General features: G+C 33.5%; 1 protein-coding gene across 1 annotated transcript; it reads left to right on the top strand.

The window, feature by feature from the left end:
* The first annotated feature begins 3,919 nt into the window (after positions 1 to 3,919).
* Positions 3,920 to 17,260, top strand: LOC117933991 (ATP-dependent 6-phosphofructokinase 4, chloroplastic-like). The gene is made up of 6 exons (XM_034855580.1): positions 3,920 to 4,296; positions 9,578 to 9,624; positions 9,762 to 9,801; positions 9,883 to 9,945; positions 10,025 to 10,162; positions 17,009 to 17,260. Exons 1-6 carry the CDS (start codon positions 4,033 to 4,035, stop codon positions 17,108 to 17,110), a joined length of 654 nt encoding a protein of 217 aa, XP_034711471.1. The 5' UTR covers positions 3,920 to 4,032; the 3' UTR covers positions 17,111 to 17,260.
* Positions 17,261 to 25,985: the final 8,725 nt, after the last annotated feature.

The following is a 25,985-nucleotide window of genomic DNA, read 5'->3' as shown; positions in this document are numbered from 1 at the left end:
TCTTGGTCATCCCATTAGGGGCACAACAAAGCATACTTTGTCGCTTCAGACTCTACCCCCTAGCTCGACATTTGAACCCATAATCCCATTTTAAGCCCCGCCTCCCCTATCCCCCCCCCCCCCACTGGGCAACCACATAAGTGGTGTGGAGTTCCAAATCAAAACTATACAAAACACTTTGTTGGGATTGCACCACTAAAAGTGAGACATAATGTAACAAAATTAGACTTGACCATCCGTTTGCTATCTTTTTTTATGGATTAACATTGATTTCGGATTCAACCCATATATTTTATATTGTATATGACTTAAATGCATTAGGAGTTGCATAGAGGATACAAATCATGAGTTTCTTGTAAATAGATAAGTTGTCCATAGTCAATTCATGGATTTGGGCAATCCAACAGAGACTGTAGTACACTGCCTCTGAATTGGAGAGATGACCTGTCTTGCTATTAGGATTAGTTTCTCATGGTGAGTGCACTAGTATATGTGATCGATGTACACTGGATAAGACTTACAATGAATTATGACATAAGGCTATCGATTGTCATGATTTACTAAGCTACTATATTGCATCGACTCTCAACCTTGAAAGGATATTGAGTTTGTGCCAAAAGCAACATGAGGCATTAACCTGTGAGTAAGACTCTAAAATGGTCATATATCCCTAAGGATTGGGTCACTATTGATGGAGACTAGTGGCAACAAGTATTCTCAATAGAGATACCATGATATTTCATAAGTTTGAAACAACATGTACCCTTAGGTGATTCAAAAGATATATGATCATGAAATTTGTGCTCGTGATAATTCCTTTAGGCTACGTTTGATTGGCGGGATAAGATATGTATGTCCTAGGCCAATGGAATATGATATTTTTTTGATAGACATATCCTATGAACATGATATTCTAAGGTAATATATCTAATGAGATATGTTTGATTATATTATGTTTATATTTAGTTTGTGAAATGAATAAAAAAAAAATGAAATAAAGATTATTTTCAGTATTTAAAATAAAAATTATATCACATGCCACTATTTTCTATTTAAAAATTGAAATTTCTCTTATATTTAACAATATTCATAACTAAAACATTAAAATTTTACAAATAAAAAATTTGTATATTATGTTATTCAATATATAAAAATAATATATATTTCATATATTAATATTAGTTTATAAGTTTTTTTTAACCATAAATTTATAATAATTTTTTTATTTTACAAAATGAGTATATAAAAATAAATAAATAAATAAACAAATCAATAAATAAATATATTTATGATACATGGGATATCAATATCTCATATCTTATAATAAGATTAACATATCTCATGTAGAAGGGATAAAAAAATAGAGGGTGGATAATATATCATACTACTTATCCTATCCCATGGTTGGTTGAACATAGGATATGATAAGTGATGAAATAATTTTTCATATCCCATCACCAACCAAATATAAGATATGATATAATACTCATCTCTTATCCTATCCCATGTTATATTTGTTTAAGCAAACTTGACCGTAGTGAAATTTGACATATGCACTTTGGAGTTAGAGTATATTAGTCGATCACATAATAAGTGAGATTTGTAACTCAAGAATTAGAGATGTAATCTTTACATGTGACAATATTATCATATTAGATTATGAAGACTAGTTCATGGAGAGTCTACACGTAATAGATAGTAGGTCATAGGTTCAATCTTCGTCTTCTTGTTATTTATATGGGATACTAGAGTGCGGTTAATTCTTTATAGTGGAATGTTAAACTAACTTTAGAATTGAATTGAATTCTAAGGGAGCTAGTACTTCTATGGGTTCGAATAGTCCCCACTCTGAGCTCATATACCATTATGATACAATTTATGAGGGTTAGATTGGTTATAGGTTTACTCATATGCATAAGGGTGTGTTGATAATTATGCAAGGTTGTACAATAAATAGTAAATAAGTTTTTTATATTGGACTAAATTGTTAATTAGATGATCATATGTAGTTAATTAATCAACTAAGACCTGTTTTGGGTTGAATTAAGTGATTCAAGCTTATATGAGTTTAAGTCAGATAAGTTCAATAAGGGAAACTTAAGTCTAACTTTATTATATCATGTTTTGCTTTTAAGAGTTTTATTCCAACAACATCAACCTAAAAAAACTGCAAGAATATTAACACTCTTTTTCCTTTGCTAAATTTTTCTTATAAACTATGTTTAGTTGGTCGGATATAGTATAGAATAGAATAAGAGAAGAGATATTATATCCTATCCCATATTTGGTTAGTGATGGGATATGATAAGTTATCCCATCACTAATTATATTCTATATTCAACCAAACTTGGGATAAGATAAAGTGGTGGGATATATTATCTACTTTTTTTTTTATCCCATGTTTAGTATACTTATTTTACAAAATAATTTTTTATTATTTTAAATTAAATTTATGATTAAAAATGAAAAACTAAAAAAAAATATTTATAAAATAATATTAATATATGATATATAAAAATTATTTTTATATATTAAATAATATAATATAAAAAAATTTATTTGTAAAGCTTAAATATTTTAATCATTAATATTGCTAAACATAACAAAATTTTCATTTTTTAAATAAAAAATATTTGAATGTGATATAATTTTTATTTTAAACATTGAAAATAATATATATTTCATATTACTTTCTATTCATTTGATAAAGTAAATATAAATATAATATATATAATTGGATATGCTACCTTAAATATCCCATTCGAAATCATATCCTAGGATATGCATATCCTGCATATCCTATTCAATGGAATTATTTTAATATATACATATTGTATCCTATCCCATCCGGACAACTAAATGTAGCCACAGGATCTTTTATCGGTAAGGCTTTAATGAGGCATAATAGTATGATGGACATCTAAAGGAGAGTGTTTGTTAATGCAAATGATGGATGCCACTACATTAAATTATTGTATTATGCCCTTATTAAGTCATCACATATTAAGTCCTCAATTAATATTTATCTTTAAGATGAGTAACTAAAAATATTAAAATTTTCATTTTTCTAAGGTTATAAAAGGTTTTTGGAAAGAAAAGCAGATTTCCCAACCGAGAAGAGTTTCTCTCTACTCTTTCTTTAATTCTTTCGATTCTCTTTTTCACATTTTCAGTAAGTGGAGGTGGGAGGTTGCCCTTACAGAGGTGGGAGGTGATTCCTCAAGAACACACCCAACTTCCTATTCCCTTCCTTTCTGTATCCTCATCTCATCAAAACACCCTGGATTATTCCTTTTTTTCTCTTCTTCTCCTTCTTCTTCTTTCCAAATTCAATGAATATTCAAATCCCCATCTGGGTCCTTCATCTACCTCCTCCAGCTCAATCAAATGGGAACATCTAGGGTTCACAATCATCATCCCCATGTTTCCCACTTGAAAAATAATTGTATGCTGCTGACTATGTACTTTTCTCAATGCTCTAACCTTAGATTCTCATGTTGGGTTTTCCAATATAATGATTTTCTTTTATTTTTCTCAAGGTTGGTGAATCGAATTCTAGCCGTTCAAACAATGTTTATGAGCCATGTCCTAACGTGTCTGGTTCAATGCATGGTTTGGAGTTAATGGGACACCCCCTCCTCTACTTTGCTGCCTAGGCTTACTACTCATGGTTTCCTTTATTAGTATTTTCCCATCGACCAAACAATGTGACAGTTCATAAGAGTCATTAGCGGCTAGGCACATGGATCATGGCGTAGAATCTTCTTATATTAATGCATTTGGTCCATATGATTCCGTTCTTGTGCCTTGAGCTACCACAACACTGCTTTATAATGTGTATTTATTAACCAAATGCACAAAACAACAACAACAAAAACAAAAAAGAGAAAAAAAAAAAGTCTGAGCCCCTCTGCTGACTTTACGGAAAATGGTCGTTATAATCTCAGTGAGATCGATCGCACCAGATCCCACCCTCTCTCTTACATTTCAAGCGCAGAATCTCTGCCCTTCACCTGGCTCGCTGTTCTTCCAATGGATCTTTCTCTCTCTTCGTTTGCTCTCTCTTCCATTCCACCTCCATTGAAATCCTGCAATCTCACTTCACTCTCCAATTTCCCCAATTACAGTTTCAAATCCAGGAATTTTTCCCTCACGCCGTTGATTTCGCGCCAAAATCGGCGGATCAGAGCTCAATATTCATGTAATTCCGGCGGTGGCGGTGGAGGTGGAGGTGATGATGATGGTTTTGTTGTGGATGAAGTTCCGCACTTGACGAATTTTCTGCCTGATTTGCCGGTAATTCGAGCTATTATTGTTGTGATCCTTAGAAAGTAAATGTGAATTAAGTAACATCCCTTTGTTTTTGGATAAAGGATTGATTTGGAAAACTAGGAATCTGTTCGGAACCAAGGAAAGGGAAGGAGAAGAACTGGATTAATTTTCTTTCTTTTTGTTTGGAGTTGCGAAAGAATTGAAGTAAGGAAGCATTTTTCTATTGGCTTCCTTTATGCTCAGCATTGTGGAGGATAAGGTTGAATAGGGATAGATAGCGGAATTCAAACATTTATGCTAATTCCTCTCCTTTCCATTCTGACTATCATTGGTTCCAAACGGTAGTATCAAAGAAAGAAAGCTGGCACTCTGAAATTACAAGGGGAACAAATAGGCAATAGAAAGGACTATCAAATTGTTTTGTTTGGTTTGTCATGGGAGTGTACTGTTTAAAAACTTACACCTGTGCAAATTCTTCAAGCTCTCTATAAAACGGAATTTGAGAAAGAATAAATTTGCTTAGCTCATGCTTTTTATTTATTTATTTATTTTTTAATTTTTGTAATTTTTTTTTTCAAACTTTTTTTTTTCATTCCCCTCTCTCCCCCCACCCACCCACACACACTTATTGTGATCCAAATCTGAGGCCTTCTTTTCCTCCAAATCCATTGTGAATGTCATTAAAAGCTGTGTTCTGGGTGAAAAATATTGATACATATTGGTATCAATATGTTTAATGATAAGGCAATTTGGGGAAATGAGATTGTGACATGAGCCCAGTATACACATATTTTATCTATGACTTGTGTTGGGTATTCACTGGCTGGATAGGAATAAATGAGAGAATATATTCTTGAAAGGACAGTCAATCAATTCTCTCTTTGAATAGGCCTACTACTACTTAGGGAAGACAAAATCCAAGTATTATGATATATTGTGATTTCTAGAATATAAAAAAAATTAGGATCTTAGGAAATTGTGAAAAAGGTCTAGACTGTCTGTATCATACTTTAAAGTAGAATAAATATTCTATTTATATTGTTAAATCAATTCCAATATTAAATATTAGAAGTCACAATGTGAAGAACTCTTATTGTGTTTGTTTACAATGCACAATTATCTATAGAAAAAAAACAATGACCTGCATAGGATGCTTCCTGTCTTAGTTGATTTAGTTCATTCTATGATTGGCTAAAAGAAAATATTAATTAATTATAGCATGAGCTAGAAGATTTTAGAGACTTTGAACATAATCTTGAGAACTTTTTGTCAAATCAAATGTGCTAGGCACTTGCTGATAGTCTACAAAACTCTAACTGACCTTTCCAAATGAGGAACTCTGAGACTGAAGGACAGTTTAGAGGGCTCTTAGTGATCCTTGGAATTGAGGAACCTAGAGAATTGATGCATACTCTGGAGAGCTCTTTGTGACCCTGTCACTACTGTTACCATCTCCTATGCTTCCTTTAATTGCCTCATTCGAATCCTCTTTTCGTCCTCTCACCTCACTATTGAATGGCAACACCACCACTGTAACATTTGGCTGTCATCTTAAATGGTGGCTCTCAACATTGATAGATTGCTTTAGTCTCCCATATAAATGACCACAAAGCAGAGATAGAACAAAGAAAGGCAATAAGAATAAGGTTTCCCAGGCAATCACACTTTGGCAAAATACACCCAACAAGCTCTTTATTTATTTATTTATTCTATTCCTTATGTTTGCTTAAAGGACAGCTCATTCAATTTTTTTTCTTTTTTGTTTTCTTTTTCCCCTTTTTAATAAAATGCTGCTTTCTATGGAAAAACTACACCCTCATTAACTGCAATTTCTAAACAAGAGCTTGAAACTGCAATTTCTTAATGATCATCCGTTAACTTTGGAAGGAGATAATCATGATGCTTTTCTAAACAAAATGAACCATTAGTTTCACTTTCATCTAAATAAAAAGGCCAAACACTTATTTATTTTGGTGCTGCAAGTGCATGAACATGTCATGCTGCAACAGTTTGAATCATTACTCGCCACAGTAGCAATACCATTGAACAGTAATGCTGCAATAACATTACGTCACTTGACTTTTATCCTACTTTAAACACAAGAACTATGAATAACCAAAGTCTAGCAATAATAAACCTCAAAAGAAGAATGCTGAAAACAATTTATGACCTTCAAACCCATTTAGGTGCCATTTCAGTTCCACACTATCTTGAAACTACCATATGAGGGTTTAGAACTTAGAATCAAGGAGTTTACTCACTTTTTGCTGGCATTTATTCCCATCTGCTGGCCATCTTGAGAACTTCCTGGTTTTTTCTTCAGTAATCAACCTTTTAAGGGTATTTCAACCCTATTTTAGTTATGTATATGCCATTTTTGACTTTGTATGCTTGGAGTTGTAGTCCTAAATACATGTATCCTTTTTCTATTATGAGATTGAATTATCTAAATCAGGATTCTGAACTAAGTATGAAACATCCTATGGAAGTTGATACAGGCAGTAAATGAATTATTTTTACACCTTTTAAAAAATTTGTTGAGAAGAGAAAAAATGTAAATGAATTGACTTTACACCTTTCATAAAATTGTTGAGCAGAGAAAAAAAGTTGTTATTAATGATGCGGGGTTCCACCATCTCTTTCTTTCTTCCTTTTTATTTTTTTTTTAATTTTTTTTTATAATTAACTTTTATCATCAGACTATTCATGAATAAAGTTGGAGAGACCAAAAATATAGTTTAATGCTAAATATGTTCTTTATTTCTTCTTTGTCTCTCATTTTCCTGTTCCATATTGACATCCTAAAGTCTTGAATGACAAGGGAACATGGCATATCATCTTTACTTGAATAAATGGGACATGGAAAACAATGTTTTTGTTGTGTGCAATTGTACAAATATTCAAAGAACCATAATAAATGAGGGAATACCTGTTTTTGAATATCTAAATAACCCAATCCATATACAGGAATAACAAGGCAAAAGATTGTGTCTAGTGCTACTTGTTGTACCAAAACCATTAAGCATAGATAGGAATAACAAAGCAAAAGATTATGTCTAGTACTGCTTGTTGGGCCAAAACTATTGACTTAGTGAGCTTCATAAGTTTTGAGTAACCAAATTTCCTAAAAGCTTAAACTATTAGAATTTGGACCCACAATGTATATCAATGCTATAACCTCCTTAATGCAGTTCTATAATGTATGTGAGATCCATAGATAGAAGTAGCAGTAGACAAATCATAAGTAGTAGTAGACAAATAACAAATTTGTGATTGCAAATAACTAAACAAATAAATAGATGGGAGGAGGACTTGAATGTGAACGCTTTGGTTAATCATAGCTTTGATACCATGTTGAAGAAAGCAAATTCCCAAAAATTTTATGCTATTAGGATTTGGACTCGTAATTTACATCATGCTCCAACAAATGAGGAAACGGGAGCTTGGGAAAGAAAATAGTAAAAAGCTGTATGTGCCTAAAAATGAAAATTTGAAAGGAACGTAACCGATTCAATTAAATAATATTTTTGATGGAGTGGTGCAAAGTTAGGAACATATAAAATCAAAGAGAGAAAGGAATGAGAGTAACAATGTTTTATCTCAGCATTGGAGGGAAGCAAATGACTGCAACTTTCTTCAATTTTACCATGTGTATGGAGTAAAAAACCTAAGTGGATAGCAAGGGAGGTATACTAGTCATATATTCTGGAGCATTTAAAACAGTGATACATGATAATGAGTTTGAGAGGCTATGAGGAGCTATGAGGACTATGATAGCAGATGCTTTGCATGAAACTTTGAGGAGGAAAATGAATAAAAGCTCTCATAGATGAGGAAATTACAGTTTTTAAGACTGCAGTGCTTTAACACAAATGGCTACTTAGCAGTACCAGATGTTGCCAAAAAAAAGTAGTCAAATGGCTACTTCTTCAAATCCTGGAAGGCAGGTTTGTACAAGTGATAAAACTAGAAATGATTACAAGCAATGAGAAATACAAAAAGGGACAGGCAAAGTCTGAACCAAGAACATGCAATAGCTACCAGCTTAAACCTCCACAAGCAAGCTTTTGTTTGGGAGTACATTAATTTCAGGCGCTAACAAACATCAACGTGATTCAAACAGACTGCATCTGATACTTGAACTCTTCAACAGCCAAAGGCTTTGAATCAGCAGCAAAATATTGTTGGAATGTCTCAAGGTATCAGAACATCAGCCAGAAGGCATCAACCTGTGGCTATCAACAACATTGCTAAAGTGACCATAACAGCTAGCATGAATGTTAATAAAGAACAGAATGGAATAGGCCAAAAGGTGGAGTTCCAGCCATAACTGGAGGCCCAAAATGTCAGCAAGGAACTTTGGAATTATCTTTAATCAAACTCTTGTCACAATGATTCTTAGTTAAATCCTATCAATAAATCTTTGTGTCGTTTCCAATCAAAAAAAAAAAAATGATTCTTAGTTAAATCACACCATAAAGAATGTATCCCTTATGGAAGAATCCCATGTACAAAGTAGTATCCCCTCATTGATTTCTTCTGTATGTATGTTGACATTATCTGTATTTGCAATCTTCAATTAGTTCTTCTTTATCCTAGTGCTTTGATCCTTAGATATTGATATTTTATGTATTTAGGATTTGATTTCTAGAGTTAAAAGAAAGAAGTGAGAAGGAAAGAGAAAAGATTATAGAGGGTAACTCTCACTGACCCAAGATCTTTATTCCAATTACTTAGCATAGTTGTATGTGCAGAGTAACCCTTAGTAAAGAATTGAAGAAAAAAGGCAGATAATGATCTCCATATTGAAACTTGGTGGACGAAGTTGACCTTCCATGACTACTTTCTTGTTTTTAGGGAATATTAATGGGAAATTCCAATATAAAAGCAGTCTGTGGATCACTAAATGCGTTTTTGGGTAATTTGGATGAGTTAATTGTTTATATATTACAACATAAAAAAAATTTTGGACCTATTAATTTTTCCTTTTTTCTTCACATCCTAATTATAGTCCTTTCACTAATGAGCTGTGCCAGTTATATTGTCTACTTAAAGTGCTGGTTAAAAGCAAATGAAACTTGAAATCTATATTCCTTTCGGTTTTCTTTCCCTGTGCGAACGACTAATGGACTGATGATGCCTCGAGTTGTCTGTTCCAAATCCTATGCGTAGCAGTTTATCAAAAAGGGCTTTCACACTTTGTTTAACTTTTTGATTCTGGGTATTGTATGTGTCTTTTTAGCTTCTAATGATCTGGGTAATTTCTGACTTATATTTTCATTCATTTTTTTCTTGTTTTCTTCAGTCATACCCAAACCCATTGCAACAGAACTTAGCTTATGCAATAGTCAAGTAAGCACCCTTATTCATTCATAATGTCTTTTGTAACTTCATATCATTATCACATGACTATTTTTGTTAAGATTTTCTTATGGTCCTTTTATACTTCATTTATTGATCAGAATACATTAAAATTTTCTGTTTGTTAGGAAAAATTTTGTTAGCCCAGAAGACATGGTAGCACAAAAAGTAGGTGACTTTTGTTTTTTGTTTCTTTTATGTTTATCTTTTTGTGTTCCTCCTTTACTACTTTCTATGTTTTTTCTTCAGATTGTTGTTCAAAAGGGAAGTCCTAGAGGAGTTCATTTTCGGCGAGCAGGGCCTCGAGAAAAGGTATTTGTCTTGTCCAATCATGCACTAAGAATGCTTTTGGAATCATGGAAATATAAATATGCAGTCTTTCCGATCTCAGGTTTATTTCAAGTCAGAGGAAGTACGTGCTTGTATAGTGACATGTGGAGGATTGTGCCCCGGAATCAACACAGTGATTCGGGAGATAGTATGTGGCTTGAATTATATGTATGGTGTTCATGATATACTTGGGATTGAGGTTGGTTAATCGTGAACTCTATTTCCTTCCTCAAGTATTATTTTTTAAAATGATATTATAGTCATTGAACTTCTTTCTTTATGTGATTTTATTAAAAAAAAATGTTGTAATTACATAAATGGTTCTAAAATACTAAAAGAGTGCCATACACAAATAAAGAAAAACGTTGAAATTTTATAAATAAGATAAAAATGAAATCTCATAGATAATGATTAGCCCATTATTTTAGTAAAATTTCTGATTTTTCTGATTGAGTCATCAAGCTTTCTGATTCGAGGGTGCTCTGTACAATTTGAGGGTTGGTTTATCCATTATTTATTCATCCTGCTTGGAATCCTGCCAATCTACATAATTTGGCAAACTTTTCAAGGGGATGATTATTAATATATTATGAATTGTTTAATATATTTCAGTATTTAGTTTGGAAGCAATAATCATATATTCACATTTCTATCTTGAGGTTTGTCATTTGTTGGATTATTATGGTAATAAATCAATGCATAACCCATAAATGAGTATTCATTTAAAAGATAAATAAAATAAATATTATTAATTCATGAAGACATAAATGGGAATGCAAAGAAAAAACATGTAAAAACACATTTTTTTTTTGTTTTTTTTGGTTTTTTTTTTCTACTGTTTTTACTCCTAATCAACCAATCCCTATCCAAAATAGAAGTTACATATATCCCGCCTCCCTCCTTTTTTCACTAGAAAAAGCAAAAAAGAAGATAAAAATGCTTATTTTCACTCTTAGAAGAGTTGATAAATCCCTCCTCTCTCCCTCCCTCTCCTTTTATTTTGATTTGATATTGGTTTTCTGTTGATATGGTTAAAGTACCATTTAACTCAAAAGTTTAAGCTGTTAATAGTGAGTTTAAAATTTATAGAAAGGTGGCTCAAACTTCATTTAATAGCTTCAACATCCCACTTCACATGTGGCCTTTTCTCACACTTGGATTGAATGGGGGAATAAGCAAGGTGTGAGGTTTAAACCCAAGAACTCCTGAGACCAAGGTTTTGGTACCACATTAACCCAGAAGTTAACCCAAAATTAGCTGTTAGGTATGGGACCAATAATGCATATTAATCCAGCTAATAGTCTAAGTGGACATTTTCTTTATTGCTAATTAGTTCTGGTAAGTTGCATTTGAATAAGCATATAAATTGAATTCTAGTATATTTTATTTTATGTTTTGATTGGATTATCACCAATTGTTAGTTCGGTATTTGTGCTTATTGGATCATGTGTTATTTAATGTTTGATTTTAGGAATTGATGCTTTTTCCTTTCCATTCCTGTTTAGTTTGTAATTATTGTGAGAACACTTCTATTAGAACTGATTTTCTTATATTAGTAGTTTTCTCTTGATTACTTAGTTTGAAGTAGTTGCCATTAATATTGCTTGCATATTATTATTTAGAACTTCTTCCTCTTCACAATTTCATTAAATATGGAAACTTCCTAGAGCAATCTAGTTAGTAGCTTATTTAGCAAAAGTAAATCACATCTCTAATGGAAAGTGACAATGCACCTAGGAAACTAGAAGGGCTAATGAATTTGCTTGCTATTCATTACAAGTATTGGTACCTTTGTTGGAGATATCCTTCTTCTAAGGGCTCGCTTTCCATGAATCTATCAATTTAAGGGAAGATTGCTGTTAAGAGTACTATATTTTCTTTTTCTTTAATGGTCACTTTTCTTCTTTTTCTTGGAATCTTAATTTCCATTACAACCTCATTGATTTGGAGATTAGGGACTATGAAAGACTTATCTCATCCCACACTTGTGTACACTTGTCTCCATTTGCCCCAAATGTGAGAGTCTCCTAGTCATTGACCTCTTTAGGATTATTCCTAGTCAAATCTTTCTTCATGGCTTTGTCTAATACATCAGATATAGTTCCTTTCTCTCTAGCTAAATTTATATGGAAACCTAAAGTCTCATCTAAAGTTAAGGTTTTTTCTTCGTTAATTGAACACAAGAAGGTAAATACCAATGGCATGCTACAATTGAGAAAACCTTTCAAATCCCTTAGTCTTAATTGGTACTTTTTATGTGAGGGGAGTGGAGAGTCGATTGATCATCTCTTTCTTTATTGCCCGATAACTTTGGGGCTTTGGCATAGTCTATCCAAACAAGTCAAGATTGATTAGGTCTTACCCAAAAGCATATGTGATTTGTTGATCATTTTATATAAGTGTTTGGGAAGCTCCATTAAAGGTAAGACCCTTTGGCAAATTTCTTGTTTCACATGCTTTGGATTGTGTGGTGAGATGGAAATGTTAGAATTTTTTAGGACAAATGGCAGACATCAGAGATGTGGTAAGATTAGATTCATTTCACTTATATTCCTCTTTCTGGGTCTTTTGCATCAATGTTTTTAAAGACACACCTCTCAATATTATTAAGCTCAATTGTTATTCATTGTGTAGATCAAAAGAGTTTGGACAACATTGAGAGGGGCTTAGTTAGGACTTGAGGATATGACATCTATGTATATTGTTATGTGGTCTAAACCTTTTTGTATAGGCTTCTTGTATAGTGGAGGAGTTCATTCATATTTTGATAAGGTTTTGTAATTGTGGGGTGGAATTCTTATCTTTCTCATGTTCTTATTATTCATAATTAATACATCTTTTATTTTGGACTAAAAAAAAGTCTTTTTTTTTTTTTTTTTTTAAATTAGGAAACAAACATTTTGTTAAATCTTAATAAGAAATAAGAGACATGGGAAGTGAATTAGTATTAGTTGCAATTGAGAGCGATTTTGATGAGGATGAATGTCCAAGATATACATTAAGAAAGTGAATTAGTATTAGTTGTGATTAAAGTAGGTTAGTATTGCTTGAAATTAAATTAGGATTAGTATTTTTTGGAGTTAAATTATGAATAGCTAATGAGGTCAGAGGAGAAGTAGAATTATAGTTATAATAGGTTATTAGAATCCTAATAGACTTTGGATTTCTTAGAGAAGCCTATAAATAAGGCTAATTGATGTAAATCAAAGTAATTGATTGATGATTAATAATATTATGTTTTCTTGCATACTTTACTATTTTCAATGGTGAGATTACATTAATTTTCTTCTAGGTAAGACTCTTAGAGGGCATTAGTGCGACTTTGAGGTTTCTATCCCTTTTACTTCTTATCTTCCTTCTCTATATTTTATTTTTATTTTTCTCTATCATAAATTTTATCCCTTATTCCTCTCCCCAACCCTAAAAGATAAAAACTCTAGCCTACCTATTTGATTATAGGCAACCATTATAGGGTAATACTTCATCAATTATGCTATTAGAGCAAAAATTCTTGGCTTGAAGACGTATGTAATTGAGAAGTGGAGCAACTTATGAAAGCACGAGTTCAAGGAACACTTCTAACAATCAAGATGCTACTACAACACACTTAGAGGAAATTTTGGTCACACAACAATCCCATCAAGATACTATAATACAACTAAATAGCAAACTTGATGAGATCATGAAGTTATTAGAAAAGAGTTAAGAAAAATGACCAATTGATGATGAGACTACAAGCCATCAATTTAGACAATCACCTACTAGACCATGTGAAGAACAAAACAATTTTATGATAAGGAATCAAAGAAGGGCAAATTGTTTGAGCAAGATGATGATATGACAAAAAAGGAACACCTTAAAGTCATTGAATTTAATGGTAAAATTAAATCAAACAACTTTTTTTTATTGGATTATGTCAATGCAATATTACTTTGATTGATATGTTATACCTAAAAATAGAAAAGTTCGTTTTGTGAAGGCAAAGTTGAAAGGAGTAGCATGTCTATGGTGGCATAATATTGAAAATTAGCTTTATAGAACTAGATAACTCTGCCTATAGACACATGAGATGAAATGAAGTTGAAGATGAATGGACACTTTCTCTCAATTGACTATGAAGAACTCATGTACACAAAATTGTTTTCCCTCAAAGGAGGTACTAAGTCAGTTGAAGAATATACAGAAGAATTTCATGAGTTGAGAATTTGGAATCAAGTCCAGGAAAGTGAGGCTCAACTTGCAGCCCATTATATAATTGGACTTCAAATGAAGATTCAACTTGAGATGGTAGCACACACTAATTCCGTGGATGATGGTTATCAATTAGCTCTTCAAATAGAAGAAGGGCTCAAGTTTTGGGCTTCTAGATGTCTAAGTTCACAAATTGGGAGCACTTTCTCCAATTAGACAGCAAACAAGCCTTTAAGCACAACAAACTTCAAAACTTCTAATCATGCGAGTGGTGGGAGCAACAATCAACAGGCTTCGAATGTGCTTAATAGAGATGCTAATAAGCATAAAATTTCAATGAGTATTGCAGATAACAAGGTAGACTTAACTTCTTTGTGCTTCAAGTGTGGTGGCCATGGTCATTATGTTGTTGTGTGCCTAAGCAAAGATATACACTTTTGTATTGAAGAAGTAGAATCTGAATTTTGGAGCTATCAAAAGAAAGATGAGACTCGCAATGAATATGAAGTTAATGAAGAATGCAATTACTATGATGGTATGATGGGAGGCCATATTTTAGTAGTGCAACCTTTATTAGCTGCCCAAAGGTGAAAATAGAAGATCGATGATGTACTAGCATTTTACATACATCTATCTCTTGCTAAAGGAGGTTATGTACCACGATCATTGATGAAGTTAACAGTTTGAACATAGCTTTGCAAGTGCTTGTTGAGAAACTAAATCATAAAAGAGAGAAACATCCTAATCTATTTTTAGAAGCATGGGTTAATGACATCTCCATTTTGGTAAGTTTTTGTTGCTTAGTCACATTTCTTTTTGGTAAGGACTTTGAATAGTCGGTACGGTGTGAAGTGTTACCAAGTCACATTTTGCTAGGAAGACCTTGACTTTTTAATAGAAGGGTTCAATATGATGGCTACGAAAATACATATTTCATACACAATGGGCATGAGAAGATCCTTCCTCCAATGAAAGAAGTTCCGCTAGTTAAGGAGCTAGAGAAGGCACGACAAAAAAAAATGCTTACCAATTTTATTTTTTTTGATAGATAAAAAGGAAGTATATTAAACGAAAGGAGGAAATACCAAAAACAGTGCCCTCAAAGTATATAGGGAGTATACACACCACCTTCCCTTACTTAGAGCCTAACCAGTCTAAAAAATTTACAAAGAAGAAGGGCTCATAACTAAAGAAACCCTGACCCAAGACCAAATATTACATACAAAAAAATATTTCAACCTTTAAAGCGAAAGCTCCTCATTCCCAAAAGCTAAACAATTCCTTTCCTTCCAGACTGACAAAAAAATTATATAAAGGAGCCATTTGCCAAGCCTTCTTACGAACTTTCCCCACAAATGCTCCATGCCACCCAAGAAGAGTTTTCTTCACTGTACACGAAAGAGTCCAAGATACACTAAAAAGGGAGAAAAGAAGATTCCATAGGACCCGCGTCTTCACACAATGAAGTAAATGGTGATCCACCGTTTCTACTTCAGATAGACATAGAAAGCACCTATTTGCTAAGGAGAACCCTCTCCTTTGAAGTTGCTCCAAAGTTAAGACTTTACCCTAGGAAGCCTCCCAAGCGAAGAATGCTACCTTAGGAGGCACTCTCACCCTCCAAATACTATCACTAGGGAACATAGAAGAACCTCCGAGCTCCAAAATAGAATAAAGAAAAAAAAAAGTGCTTACCATGCATCAATTTGAAAAGGAAAACATGGAAAGTAAAATTGTTTTTGCTCTAATGGTTGGAGAAGTGGATGAATTTATAGAGAATGATAAGGAATATTTAATAGAAGTACAAAATATCCTTAATGATTTTTTTGACTTGTGGCTGGTAGAATTACTCGATAAACTTCCTCTTATGCATGACATACAACATACCACAAACTTGTTGATGACACATAATTATTTTGAGGCCTATCAACTTGTTTCACAACATTGGAAAGTCTTTTGAAGTTTGGTGCTTTGTCTTGCATGAAATTGAACAAGTTCAAGAGATCTTAAGATCCTATCATATTATGTTACGAAGTCGACGAAATAAGAAAGGGTGGAAGGCATTACTCGATATTTTTAATTGATTAAGGAAAATCAGTAAAACTTAAGGTCAAGTTTTTTTTCAAGTTAGAGGGAATGAATGAGGATGAATATCTAAGATATATATCAAGAAAGTGAATTAGTATTAGTTGCAATTAAAATAGCTTAGTATTACTTAGAATTGAATTAGGATTAGTATTTATTGGAGTTAAATTATGAGTACCTAATAAGGTTATAGGAGAATTAGAATTAGAGTCACAATAGGTTATTAAAATCCTAGTACATTTTAGATTTCTTAGATAAGCCTATAAATAAGGTTAATTTCTATAAACTAAAGTCATTTATTGATGATTAATAATAAACAAGTTGTTTTTTAGAATAAATTTGAGGTGCTTTTAAGGGGTTATACACACACACACGAGCACGCACATACACACACACACACTCATACATATATATATATATAATGACTGTGCTGAATAATAATTGAAAATATGGAGGTTTTTTTGAAAATTTTGTATTGTGTATACGTGTATGCTATCTTTCATGGAGAATAAGCTGAAAAAATTATTTTTGATATTTAAGTCCGCAAACATAGTTTTATTCCTAAAAACTATTAAGAACTATTTTCGAAAACATTGGCAAATAGGTCCAAATTTTATTGTGCTTCAAAGTGATAGTAGCTACCAGAATGTTATATGATTAATTTGTAGTTAGTGTTCTAGTAAATATAATGTCTTTGTTACTCAATTCACCATCTTTTCCATTAACATTTATCTGTTTTCCACACCATTATTCTCTTGATAAATTTCAGGGAGGATACAGAGGCTTTTACTCCAAAAATACCATTCAGTTGACACCTAAAGTTGTCAACGATATCCATAAACGTGGTGGCACCTTTCTTCATACTTCCTGAGGGGGTCATGATACCAACAAGATAGTTGATAATATTCATTTGACACCTTTCTTCTCAATGTTGTTCAAAGTCTAAATGTTACCTTTTCTTTCCACTCTGTAGCAACTTCAACATGTTTTTCCTTAATGATTATAGAGAAAAATTCATCTATCTTCTCTTGTATTAAATTTTCTGTGTGTTCCTGTTCCAAGGCCTTTATAAGGCATGCTTCCTCATCCTCCACATCATCATGGTCCATCTGTTTCTTGCATAAATTAAAGACATTCATTTCCATTGTCATGTTCCCCAAAGATAATTGCATCAATCCATTGCTATAGTTAATGAGAGCATTGGTCTTAGCAAGGAAGAGTCTTTTAAGAATAACTAGAATAGAATTCACACCCTTCCTCAATGATTCTATATCTAGCACCAGGGAGTCCACTGGGTAGTAGAACCTTTTAACTTGTACCAAGACAACTTTAACTACATCTCTGGATACTTTAATCAAATGGTCTGCTAAGGAGAGTGTAATGGCAGTAGCCTAAACTCTCCCAATCACAATTGCTTATAGATTGAATATGGAAGCAAATTTACACTAGCTCCCAAATCCAATAAAGCTCTTTCCATGAACGAGTCTCCAATCTGTACTGAAATGGTAAGGCAACTTGGATCCTTATACTTTATCAATGCCTTATTCTCGGTGATGGCATTGACTTGCTCGCTGAGGAATGCCTTCTTGCTTAATTTGATTATTCTCTTTACCATGCATAGATTCTTAAGGAACTTCATATAGGCTACAACTTGCTTAATCATATCAAGGAGAGGGATGTTAATTTTCACATGTTTAAGCACCTCTAACATTTTTGAAGTCTTATTTCCTACCCTTTTCCTTTGAAAAGCTATAGGAAAAGGTAAATGGTTAGGAGACTTTCCATTTTCCTTAGTCATAATGATTTCTTCTAATTTTTCAAGCGCTTCCTCATTTCTTACATTTTCTTCCAGAGTTGGTTCATCTCTAGCACCATTTTCTTCAATTACTGGTAACTTGGGGCCTACATATTCCTTTCAACTTCTAAGTATGATAAGTGCTTTAAAATCTTCATTTAGTATCTCAAGATTTTCATTTATCATATCAGATTTTTCTATGGTTGAGTTGGGAATTTACCTTTCTCTTGAGATAAGCTTACAGTAATTTGACTTAGAGTGGTATGGATATCTTCTAAGGCTTGAGATGTCTAAGCATTTATCCTCTGTTGATCCTCATAACGAGTGTCTTGTTTTTGTATGAATTGTCCCATCATGTCTTCTAGTGTTGAGTTAGACAATGATATCTGAGGTTGTTGCTAAAAATTCTGAGATCACATCGCTTGTGGTTGAAAACCTTGTTGCCTATTACTCTTATTAACCTGAAATTGATTTCTTTGTTGCTATAATCGGCCACTGTTACATCTTCTCCATGATAGATTTTGATGGTTTCTCCAACTCGGATTATAAGTGTTGGAGTATGGAGAGTTGTTAAAATATTGTCTGTATGTCCTTAAGGCATTGGCTTGCTCTGAAAACATGTCTTTTACTGTAGGTAAAGTGGGGCAAGAGTGAACATCATGTTCCATGGACTTACATATCAAGCACGATTGCATTGTTCCCACATTGACTACCCGCACCTCTTGAACCCCCTTACCTTCTAAATCATCTAGCCTCCTTGTAATTGTGGCAATCTTTGCTTCAAAATCTAAACCCTCTGAAAGAGTATAGATTTAACTAGCTTTTGCTCTATTCAGCGTTTTGTCTCTAAGTGGTTCTTTAATGAAAGAATCTTCCCAACTTTTTGACACTTGAGCAACATAATCTAGAAATTGAAATGCTTTATTGGGGTTTTTACTCATAAAATCTCCACCACACATAGTCTCAAGGAGTTGCTTCATCGATGGTGTCATCCCCTTATAAAAGTAAGATACTAACATCTAGTTGTCGAATCCATGATGGGGGCATGTTGTAACCATCTCCATAAATCTTTCCTAACAAGTAAAAAATTTCTCATCCTCTGTAGCTCTGACGTTTGAGATCTCATTCTTCAATGCACTTGTCTTATGTGATGGGAAGAACTTCTACAAAAACATTGATTGTAGTTCACCCTAATTTCTGATGCTATAGGGTCTAAGACTATTTAACCAAGTCTTGGCTCTATCCTTCAATGTTAAAGAAAAGAGCTTCATGAGAAGAATCTCTAAAGGAGTGTTGGCTTCTTGAAACTTTGAACAAATTTCCTCAAATTCCTTGATATGAGAGTGTGGGTTTTCATTTTTTATTCCCCTAAAAAATGGGTTAGTGAGGAATCAAATAAGCTTAATGATGACATGATTTTGATTTGGAGGTATGACAAAACATGATGGTGTGGTTAGCCTAGGAGGATTGAGAAACTCCCTCATAGGTCTTTGCCCTTGGATAGACACTTGTGGCCTATCATTATTACTATTGAATCCCTCGGTGGCCCCATGTCCAATTGAGATTCTTGAGTCGTTCTTTGAAGTCTACCTGAAAAATCTTTTTTCGAACCAAACATAAAATAGAAAAAAAATAGATAGAAATAAAACAACTAAAAATTAAAGAAAATTTTATATAAAGAAAATAAAATCTTAAAGAAAATTAAAAGAACCAAAATATTAAGCCTTCTTACGTAGCAACTCTAGCTAATAAAAACCAGAGAAAAAGTCACTATGACTTTTGTAGTACTTTGAGTATTGTTCTTTAAGATTGGCCTATGGATGTTGTCAAACTAGGTCTAAATGACTGTTTTTTTGCCTAATTTCTTGAATTAAAAAAAAAATTGATTTTGAATAAAATTGAATTTAATAAAATAAACCTAAATAAATTTCAAAAGAATTATTGATTTCTAATGCAAATAATTCAAGATTGGGGGTTCCACAATCCAACTTTGGGTATAGGGCCTTAGGCAAACAAGGGTATCAATTTTAGTTAGTCTTAGGGTATTCAAAATGTGGGGTTAAATAAGATCAACTTGAGTTCCATAACTTAGGGTTGCATCCATAATCCAACTTTTAATATTTTATTCCATTACTAAAATACCAAATAGATAAATGAGTATGAAAATTGGGTTTAAGTCTAGGATTTAGGCCTTTACCACTCTGTGTAGATTTGTATTAGAATAGATAACAATAGCAAAACCTTAGATAACTAGGGATCAAGAATTACCAAGAATCCCTAGTATCAAGGAATAAGCTATTGTACCATCCCCTAATTCAAACTAACATTAGAGGATATCTTTATTGTCATCTATGCCTCAACCCCTCATCTGTTCCATTTTTAGTTCAATTTTACCCATTGTTTTCCATTGGCTCTAACACTAGGTTTTCATGTTTCACACCCTAAGATGGCTTTTTAGCCTCTCATGGTGGTGATTTCATTCACAAAAGAACCATTCTTGAATAAAAGAAATTAGAAACAATTGATTAAAATAAAGAAAACAAATCGAGAATCTTCAATATTGTCTTCTCCCCTAAGAAGATCCAAGAACATCCAATAATTCCCAAACTCCTAAAAAAGAATTGTAATGTCCTATTTATAGGCTAAAAGTTAAGTTGACACATGGCAAGATCCTAAAGAGCATGTAAATTCTTCTTTCCAAATCAAGGGCTCTCTATAAAAGTTTTAAAAATTTGAGTCATGGGAATCTTTAATAAAAAGATGTTAATTTTGCATGAGAACATGAGAAGGCTCCATTTCATATGGTCATGCAAATTATAAATGGATTGACATCATTCTAACATCATTCTGGTGCATTTGGCATAGTCGTGTGAAAATTTGTATGTTCATGTGAAAATGATTTCCATAGGTTTTTGAGCTATTGCAAAAGTGATCTTTTTGGTCCATTTCACACAATCATGCAAAATTGTTGTTCTAACTTTATTTGTTCTATTTCTTTTCTAACAAAATTTTCTTCTCTAGCTAATTGTTCTTTAATATAATCTAGGTTATTTCTTAGTAGATTATGGTTCTTAAAGTCTTCCAGCTTCTTCTAATTCCTAAGACCATATTTAGTTTTTCGAAGGATTTTCTTTGTCTTTTCTGGATTTCTTCGAAACAACACTGACACTCCTTTGATTTTTCTTTGCATAGTTCTCTTTATCATCCATATCTTCCTTGTTTCAACTCCGATTTATGTATTGTTTAAAGTGTTGGATTTCTGCTTTCTCGAACTTCAAAATGATATATAGCATGCCCAAAAATGACCTCGGGAAGTACTCCAAATTCATCTCAAAGTCATAGTATATGTTGTTGCTAGATTTTAAGTTATAATTAGAATATATGAACTTCAAGCCATATCCTTTAACCTTCTTTCTCAGATTTACTTGCTCTTTAACTCTTTCCACAACCTTCATTTCTCATCTCTCATACTATGAATTTCTCTACTTTCATTTTTTTAAACTTCCCTCATGTTTCACACTCTTGGAGCTTGTTCGAAGCATATCTAGTCTCTTCTCTACCATGATTGAGAATGATTTCGCTAATTTGTATCATTTTCATCCTTTAAACCTGAGATTTAGCTCAAAATATATGTTAGATCCATGGTTAGGGTCTTAACAACAATTTAAGTGAAGTTGGGTGAATTGAACCTTTAGATTTACATAATTCATTCCTATATGTGTCTTTAGACCAAAATTTGTGGTTCTAATAAGATAATAGGTCGTAGACTCAAGTATTTTATCTTGATCTAATATCATAGGATACTGGAGTGCAATTGACTCTTTGTAGTGGGATATTGAGTCAGTTGTAGAATTGGATTCTTAAGGAGCCTTTTATATATATATATATATATATGAGTCCAATAGTGCATGCTCAAGCTCATATTCCTAGGTGACACAAGTTTTAAAGGATAGTTGGGTTATTTATTCACATGTATGCATTAGGACATTTCATAAAAACTCGAAATTGCACAAGTGCATGTGACTATTATCTCTATGTTGGACTAATTGATTAATTGGATCTCAATAAGGCTAATTAATCAATTAGGACCCAAGTGAGCTGGAATAAGTGACTTAAGCCCAAGATGGGTTTGCATACCTACATTTTTCACGTGCGTCCCCACTCATCGGCAAGCCTCACTTTTTAATGGTGAAAAACTGTATTTTTTATTAAAAATCAGAGTCGTCATTATTTTATTTTATTTTAAAAGAGAAAATAAAATAAGAAAGAAAACCCTAAAGAAGTGACTCCAAATTTTTTTTAAAACGTGTCTTTGAAAAACCCTAATCTAGGTTTGGGGATCAAGTTACTTCTTAGGAAGGTACCTCAAAGAGGTAGTACCCCTCTAAGCCCTAAAGAGGTTTCTATTGGCTAAGTCAAGGGAAATATGACAATTAATCAATTAGTTATGAATACATGGATAGGCTAAGGTAATTTCAAAATTACTGTGTCAAACAAGCAAGTCAATCTCAATCACAAAGAATAGTTAGAGTGTGTACCTGGACTACTTCTTAAGTGCTATCATAAGACATCGAAGTTAGTTCAAATGGTATATTATTCGGCATGCATTTTATAAAAGATAATGAAACAAATGTCAAGGTAATCGAAGACAACATTCAAACAAGGGTAATGACATGCATATTCATAGAATTTTGAAAGTGAAAGATTGAGAGCGTACCTTATCATCGAGCAATTACGTGCTACATGGGAAATAGGGTTAGTGTAAAATAAAAAGTATAGAATAATTACGAATATGTCATGGAATAGGATTGAGAACAATCAACATTTGCTAAGCATAATAGTCAATGATCAAAGGAGAACCCATGTATTGGGCCCCACCAATGCCCAATTTATCTTTGCATGAATTAAGTCTATAAGCTTCATCTCCCTAATAGTCAAGGAGGGATCATAGAAATTTGGAGAAATTCCATTATTCTTAGAATTATAGAACTTATTCATGCTTACATATATATATATAAAGTCAAGAAAATAGCAATAATAAATAAATAAATAATAAAATAAAGATGCTTACCGAGAGAAAATGGCAGCAAAAACTATTAAAGAGAGCTTTCATTAACTTTAAGACCACTAAGGAAGAATAAAAGATAAATAACTAAAACTATTTGAAAATCAATTTTTGAAATCATGCAAGAAGAATTAATGGATGAATTACATGGCTTTAAAAACAATGCGCAGGAGAGTGGCCATGCAAAGAACATTCTCTCCCACTGCAAGGTTGAAGCAACTATTAGCACCCCAAAGTCGGTGTTCTGATTTCCCAACTGAATCCTTTACTAGCGTGTCTGAGGCTTCTCCCACTTCTATTCTCACTTCTTGCTCCACTAACTGATCCTCGCTTGCATCATGATTCATTTTATTTTATGAAATTCTTTGAGGTCGTTATTACTTTGCTCCTACTGCATCCAAATGAATGAATTCTTCAAGGTTCAAGTCTTTTTATTGGAAAGAGGTAGACAATGCTGATTTCTGGGAGAACTCATATATAGCAAGTTGACCATCATTGTACATTTTGTTGTCTACGGTTGCATTGACAATCCCTGTTGTCATGTTTGCCCGAATTCCTTTACTTATCACACCCATCGAAGATTCCACAAAATCACCTTTGTCTCCTACAACCATCTTCCTTCTAATGCATGCAAAATAGATGTGAGCACATAGTAACAAGCTTTATTTGGATGTAACTCCAGTTTCCTCCTAACTGCCACCCTTCCAACATCAAACCTCAAGTGGAGTTTGCATCCATGAATAAAAGCTCCCAACGAACTCCTTCTAGTATCTGCTACAAGTTGAATGGTTAGTGAGCCACCTTCAAGTGGGTCAATTGTTGTTGCATCCAAATAATCAAGCACATACTATGGGAATGGGCCATGTGCGCCTAGGTGGCAAAATGGAAGGTGGCCATGCATGGCCATGCAAAGGTAGGAGCTTAGGTGACTTAGAAATATCTACATGAACATGAGTGTGGACCCTGCATTTCGCCTCATGCGCTTCCACTCGATGACCAGTTCGATTTTTATTTTGAAAAACGATTTTTATTGTTTAGAAAAATGACCTGGAGTTGCCACTTATTTTTGTTTTATTTTTAAAGAGTAAACAAAATAAGAAAGAAACCTTAAGTGTGACTCCTTATTTTGGAAAATGTGGTCTGCGAAAAACCGAATCAAGCTCGGGGGTCAGGTTACTTATCAGGAAGGTACGGTAAAGACCTTAGCACCCCTCTAAGTCCCTAAAAACGGGTCTCTACTAATAAAATGAAGTTGACATGACAATTGATGAGCAAATCAATGAATACCCAGAACTATCATGCACATATGAGAATCAAAACATGCATAGAGAATAACTAGAATGGGAATGAATGCGTACATGGGCAACGAGCCACAATGCGCTATTAAGAAATGGGATTAGTGCAGAATTGATGAGCATAAAATGCAGCACCTATGTCACTAAACCGAGTAATAAATCATCAAATGTCACAATTCAATTAGATTTATTCTTAGAGGAAACATTCACTGATGTTGGGCCCCCACCAAAGCCCGATTTATTTCTAAGTAAATTAATTTCGTAAATTCCATCACTTGGAATTATGAAAATAAATTCACACTTATTTTAAAACATTTTAAAAACGAGGAAAATTTGAAAGTGGCTTGCCCGAATAAAAAATGGAAGCAAATTTTATTAAAAAGGGATTTTATTGATTTTAAGATTACTAAAAAAATAATAAAATGAAATAAAGAAATAAAAATAATAATAATAAAATAGAATAAAATAATGAAAAGGTTGAGTAAAAAGAAAACTACTTGAAAATCAGATTTTTAAAAATCAATTTTTGGAAGCAAAGATGGAGAATTTTAAAAAAATGAAACATCCACTTGTCCCAGTACTCCTAGTAGCATTTCCTTTCAATAAAATCCTTGGTCGTCCCCACATTTGGCACCCTGTATTTCCTGCAAACCCATAATGCAGACCTGCTGTTTCCCATCATCCCCCATGCAAAGCTATCTCTAATCATTAAGGAGATCAAAAAGTTGCCACCCATGTATCTCAAGGAAGCTGACAAACAACTGAAAGCCTTGGTTTCGAAGAGTGTTGTGCCTTATTTCTAGGAGCAGTAGCTTTTGAAGCACTGAAGATCCCGCAACTTGATGTCTGGGAGCTCAAAGGCATAGGATGAGACTGTTCTGGCTTGGGACCGTTATCTTCAATAAGCTCTGTTCTCACTTTTTGCATATTCAATTGTCTACGTAACCTCTATGGTGCTTTCCCCAATGATTCTGGTATTCATGCACCGTAGTCATCGACCGGTAGTTCTACAGCCGATGCTCTCTGATGATACTAAACCCTGTCACATGCCTCTCGTCGTCCTGTATATCCAATCTCTCCGTGTTGATCGCCGCCGGCAGACCAGAGATGACGTTGACGTCTCTGAGGCATCCCACTCTCATTTCGAAACCGTCTTCCACATGGCAACTCTTGATGAAATGCTTGTAGGTCTGGGGTTTGTCGAAGCGATGGACGACGGACCAGACAGTGGCGAGCGGCGCGTGGACACGCTGAGCGAGTAGGGAAGAGCATTGACCTGGGCCAACTTGGTGGGTGTGGAACTCGCTGATGGAGTGGGCCAAATCTTGGAATTCTTTGGAGTTGATATATAATCTGGCACCTTTATTGTCATTAGGCCACAATACTCAAGGTTTGGGCAGCCCGGAGCAACAGGTTTCATAAGTCCCGCACATGGTGTAGAATCAACAAAAAAAATTTATTCTTCTCCACTGGTGTTCACTTGCACCATGACCTTTTTCTATTTGGAGATATCACCAATATAAGGCAGGATGGATTTTCCGATGAGAGATTTCTATATCCTAGAGTGGTCCATGCCGCATGGGCATAAGGA

Source organism: Vitis riparia, chromosome 16, assembly GCF_004353265.1.
Source record: "Vitis riparia cultivar Riparia Gloire de Montpellier isolate 1030 chromosome 16, EGFV_Vit.rip_1.0, whole genome shotgun sequence".
In the NCBI taxonomy this organism is placed as follows: domain Eukaryota; kingdom Viridiplantae; phylum Streptophyta; class Magnoliopsida; order Vitales; family Vitaceae; genus Vitis; species Vitis riparia.
Note: the sequence above shows the minus strand (reverse complement) of the source record. Positions and strands in the feature narration are given on the sequence as shown.

What these genes read in the sequence shown, in the direction of transcription:
- LOC117933991 (XM_034855580.1), top strand. Translation starts at nt 4,033, where the DNA reads ATGGATCTTTCTCTCTCTTCGTTTGCTCTCTCTTCCATTCCACCTCCA. An exon ending in TTAGCTTATGCAATAGTCAA is followed by an intron (nt 9,625 to 9,761) that starts GTAAGCACCCTT and finishes TCTGTTTGTTAG; the next exon opens with GAAAAATTTTGTTAGCCCAG. An exon ending in GAGCAGGGCCTCGAGAAAAG is followed by an intron (nt 9,946 to 10,024) that starts GTATTTGTCTTG and finishes TTCCGATCTCAG; the next exon opens with GTTTATTTCAAGTCAGAGGA.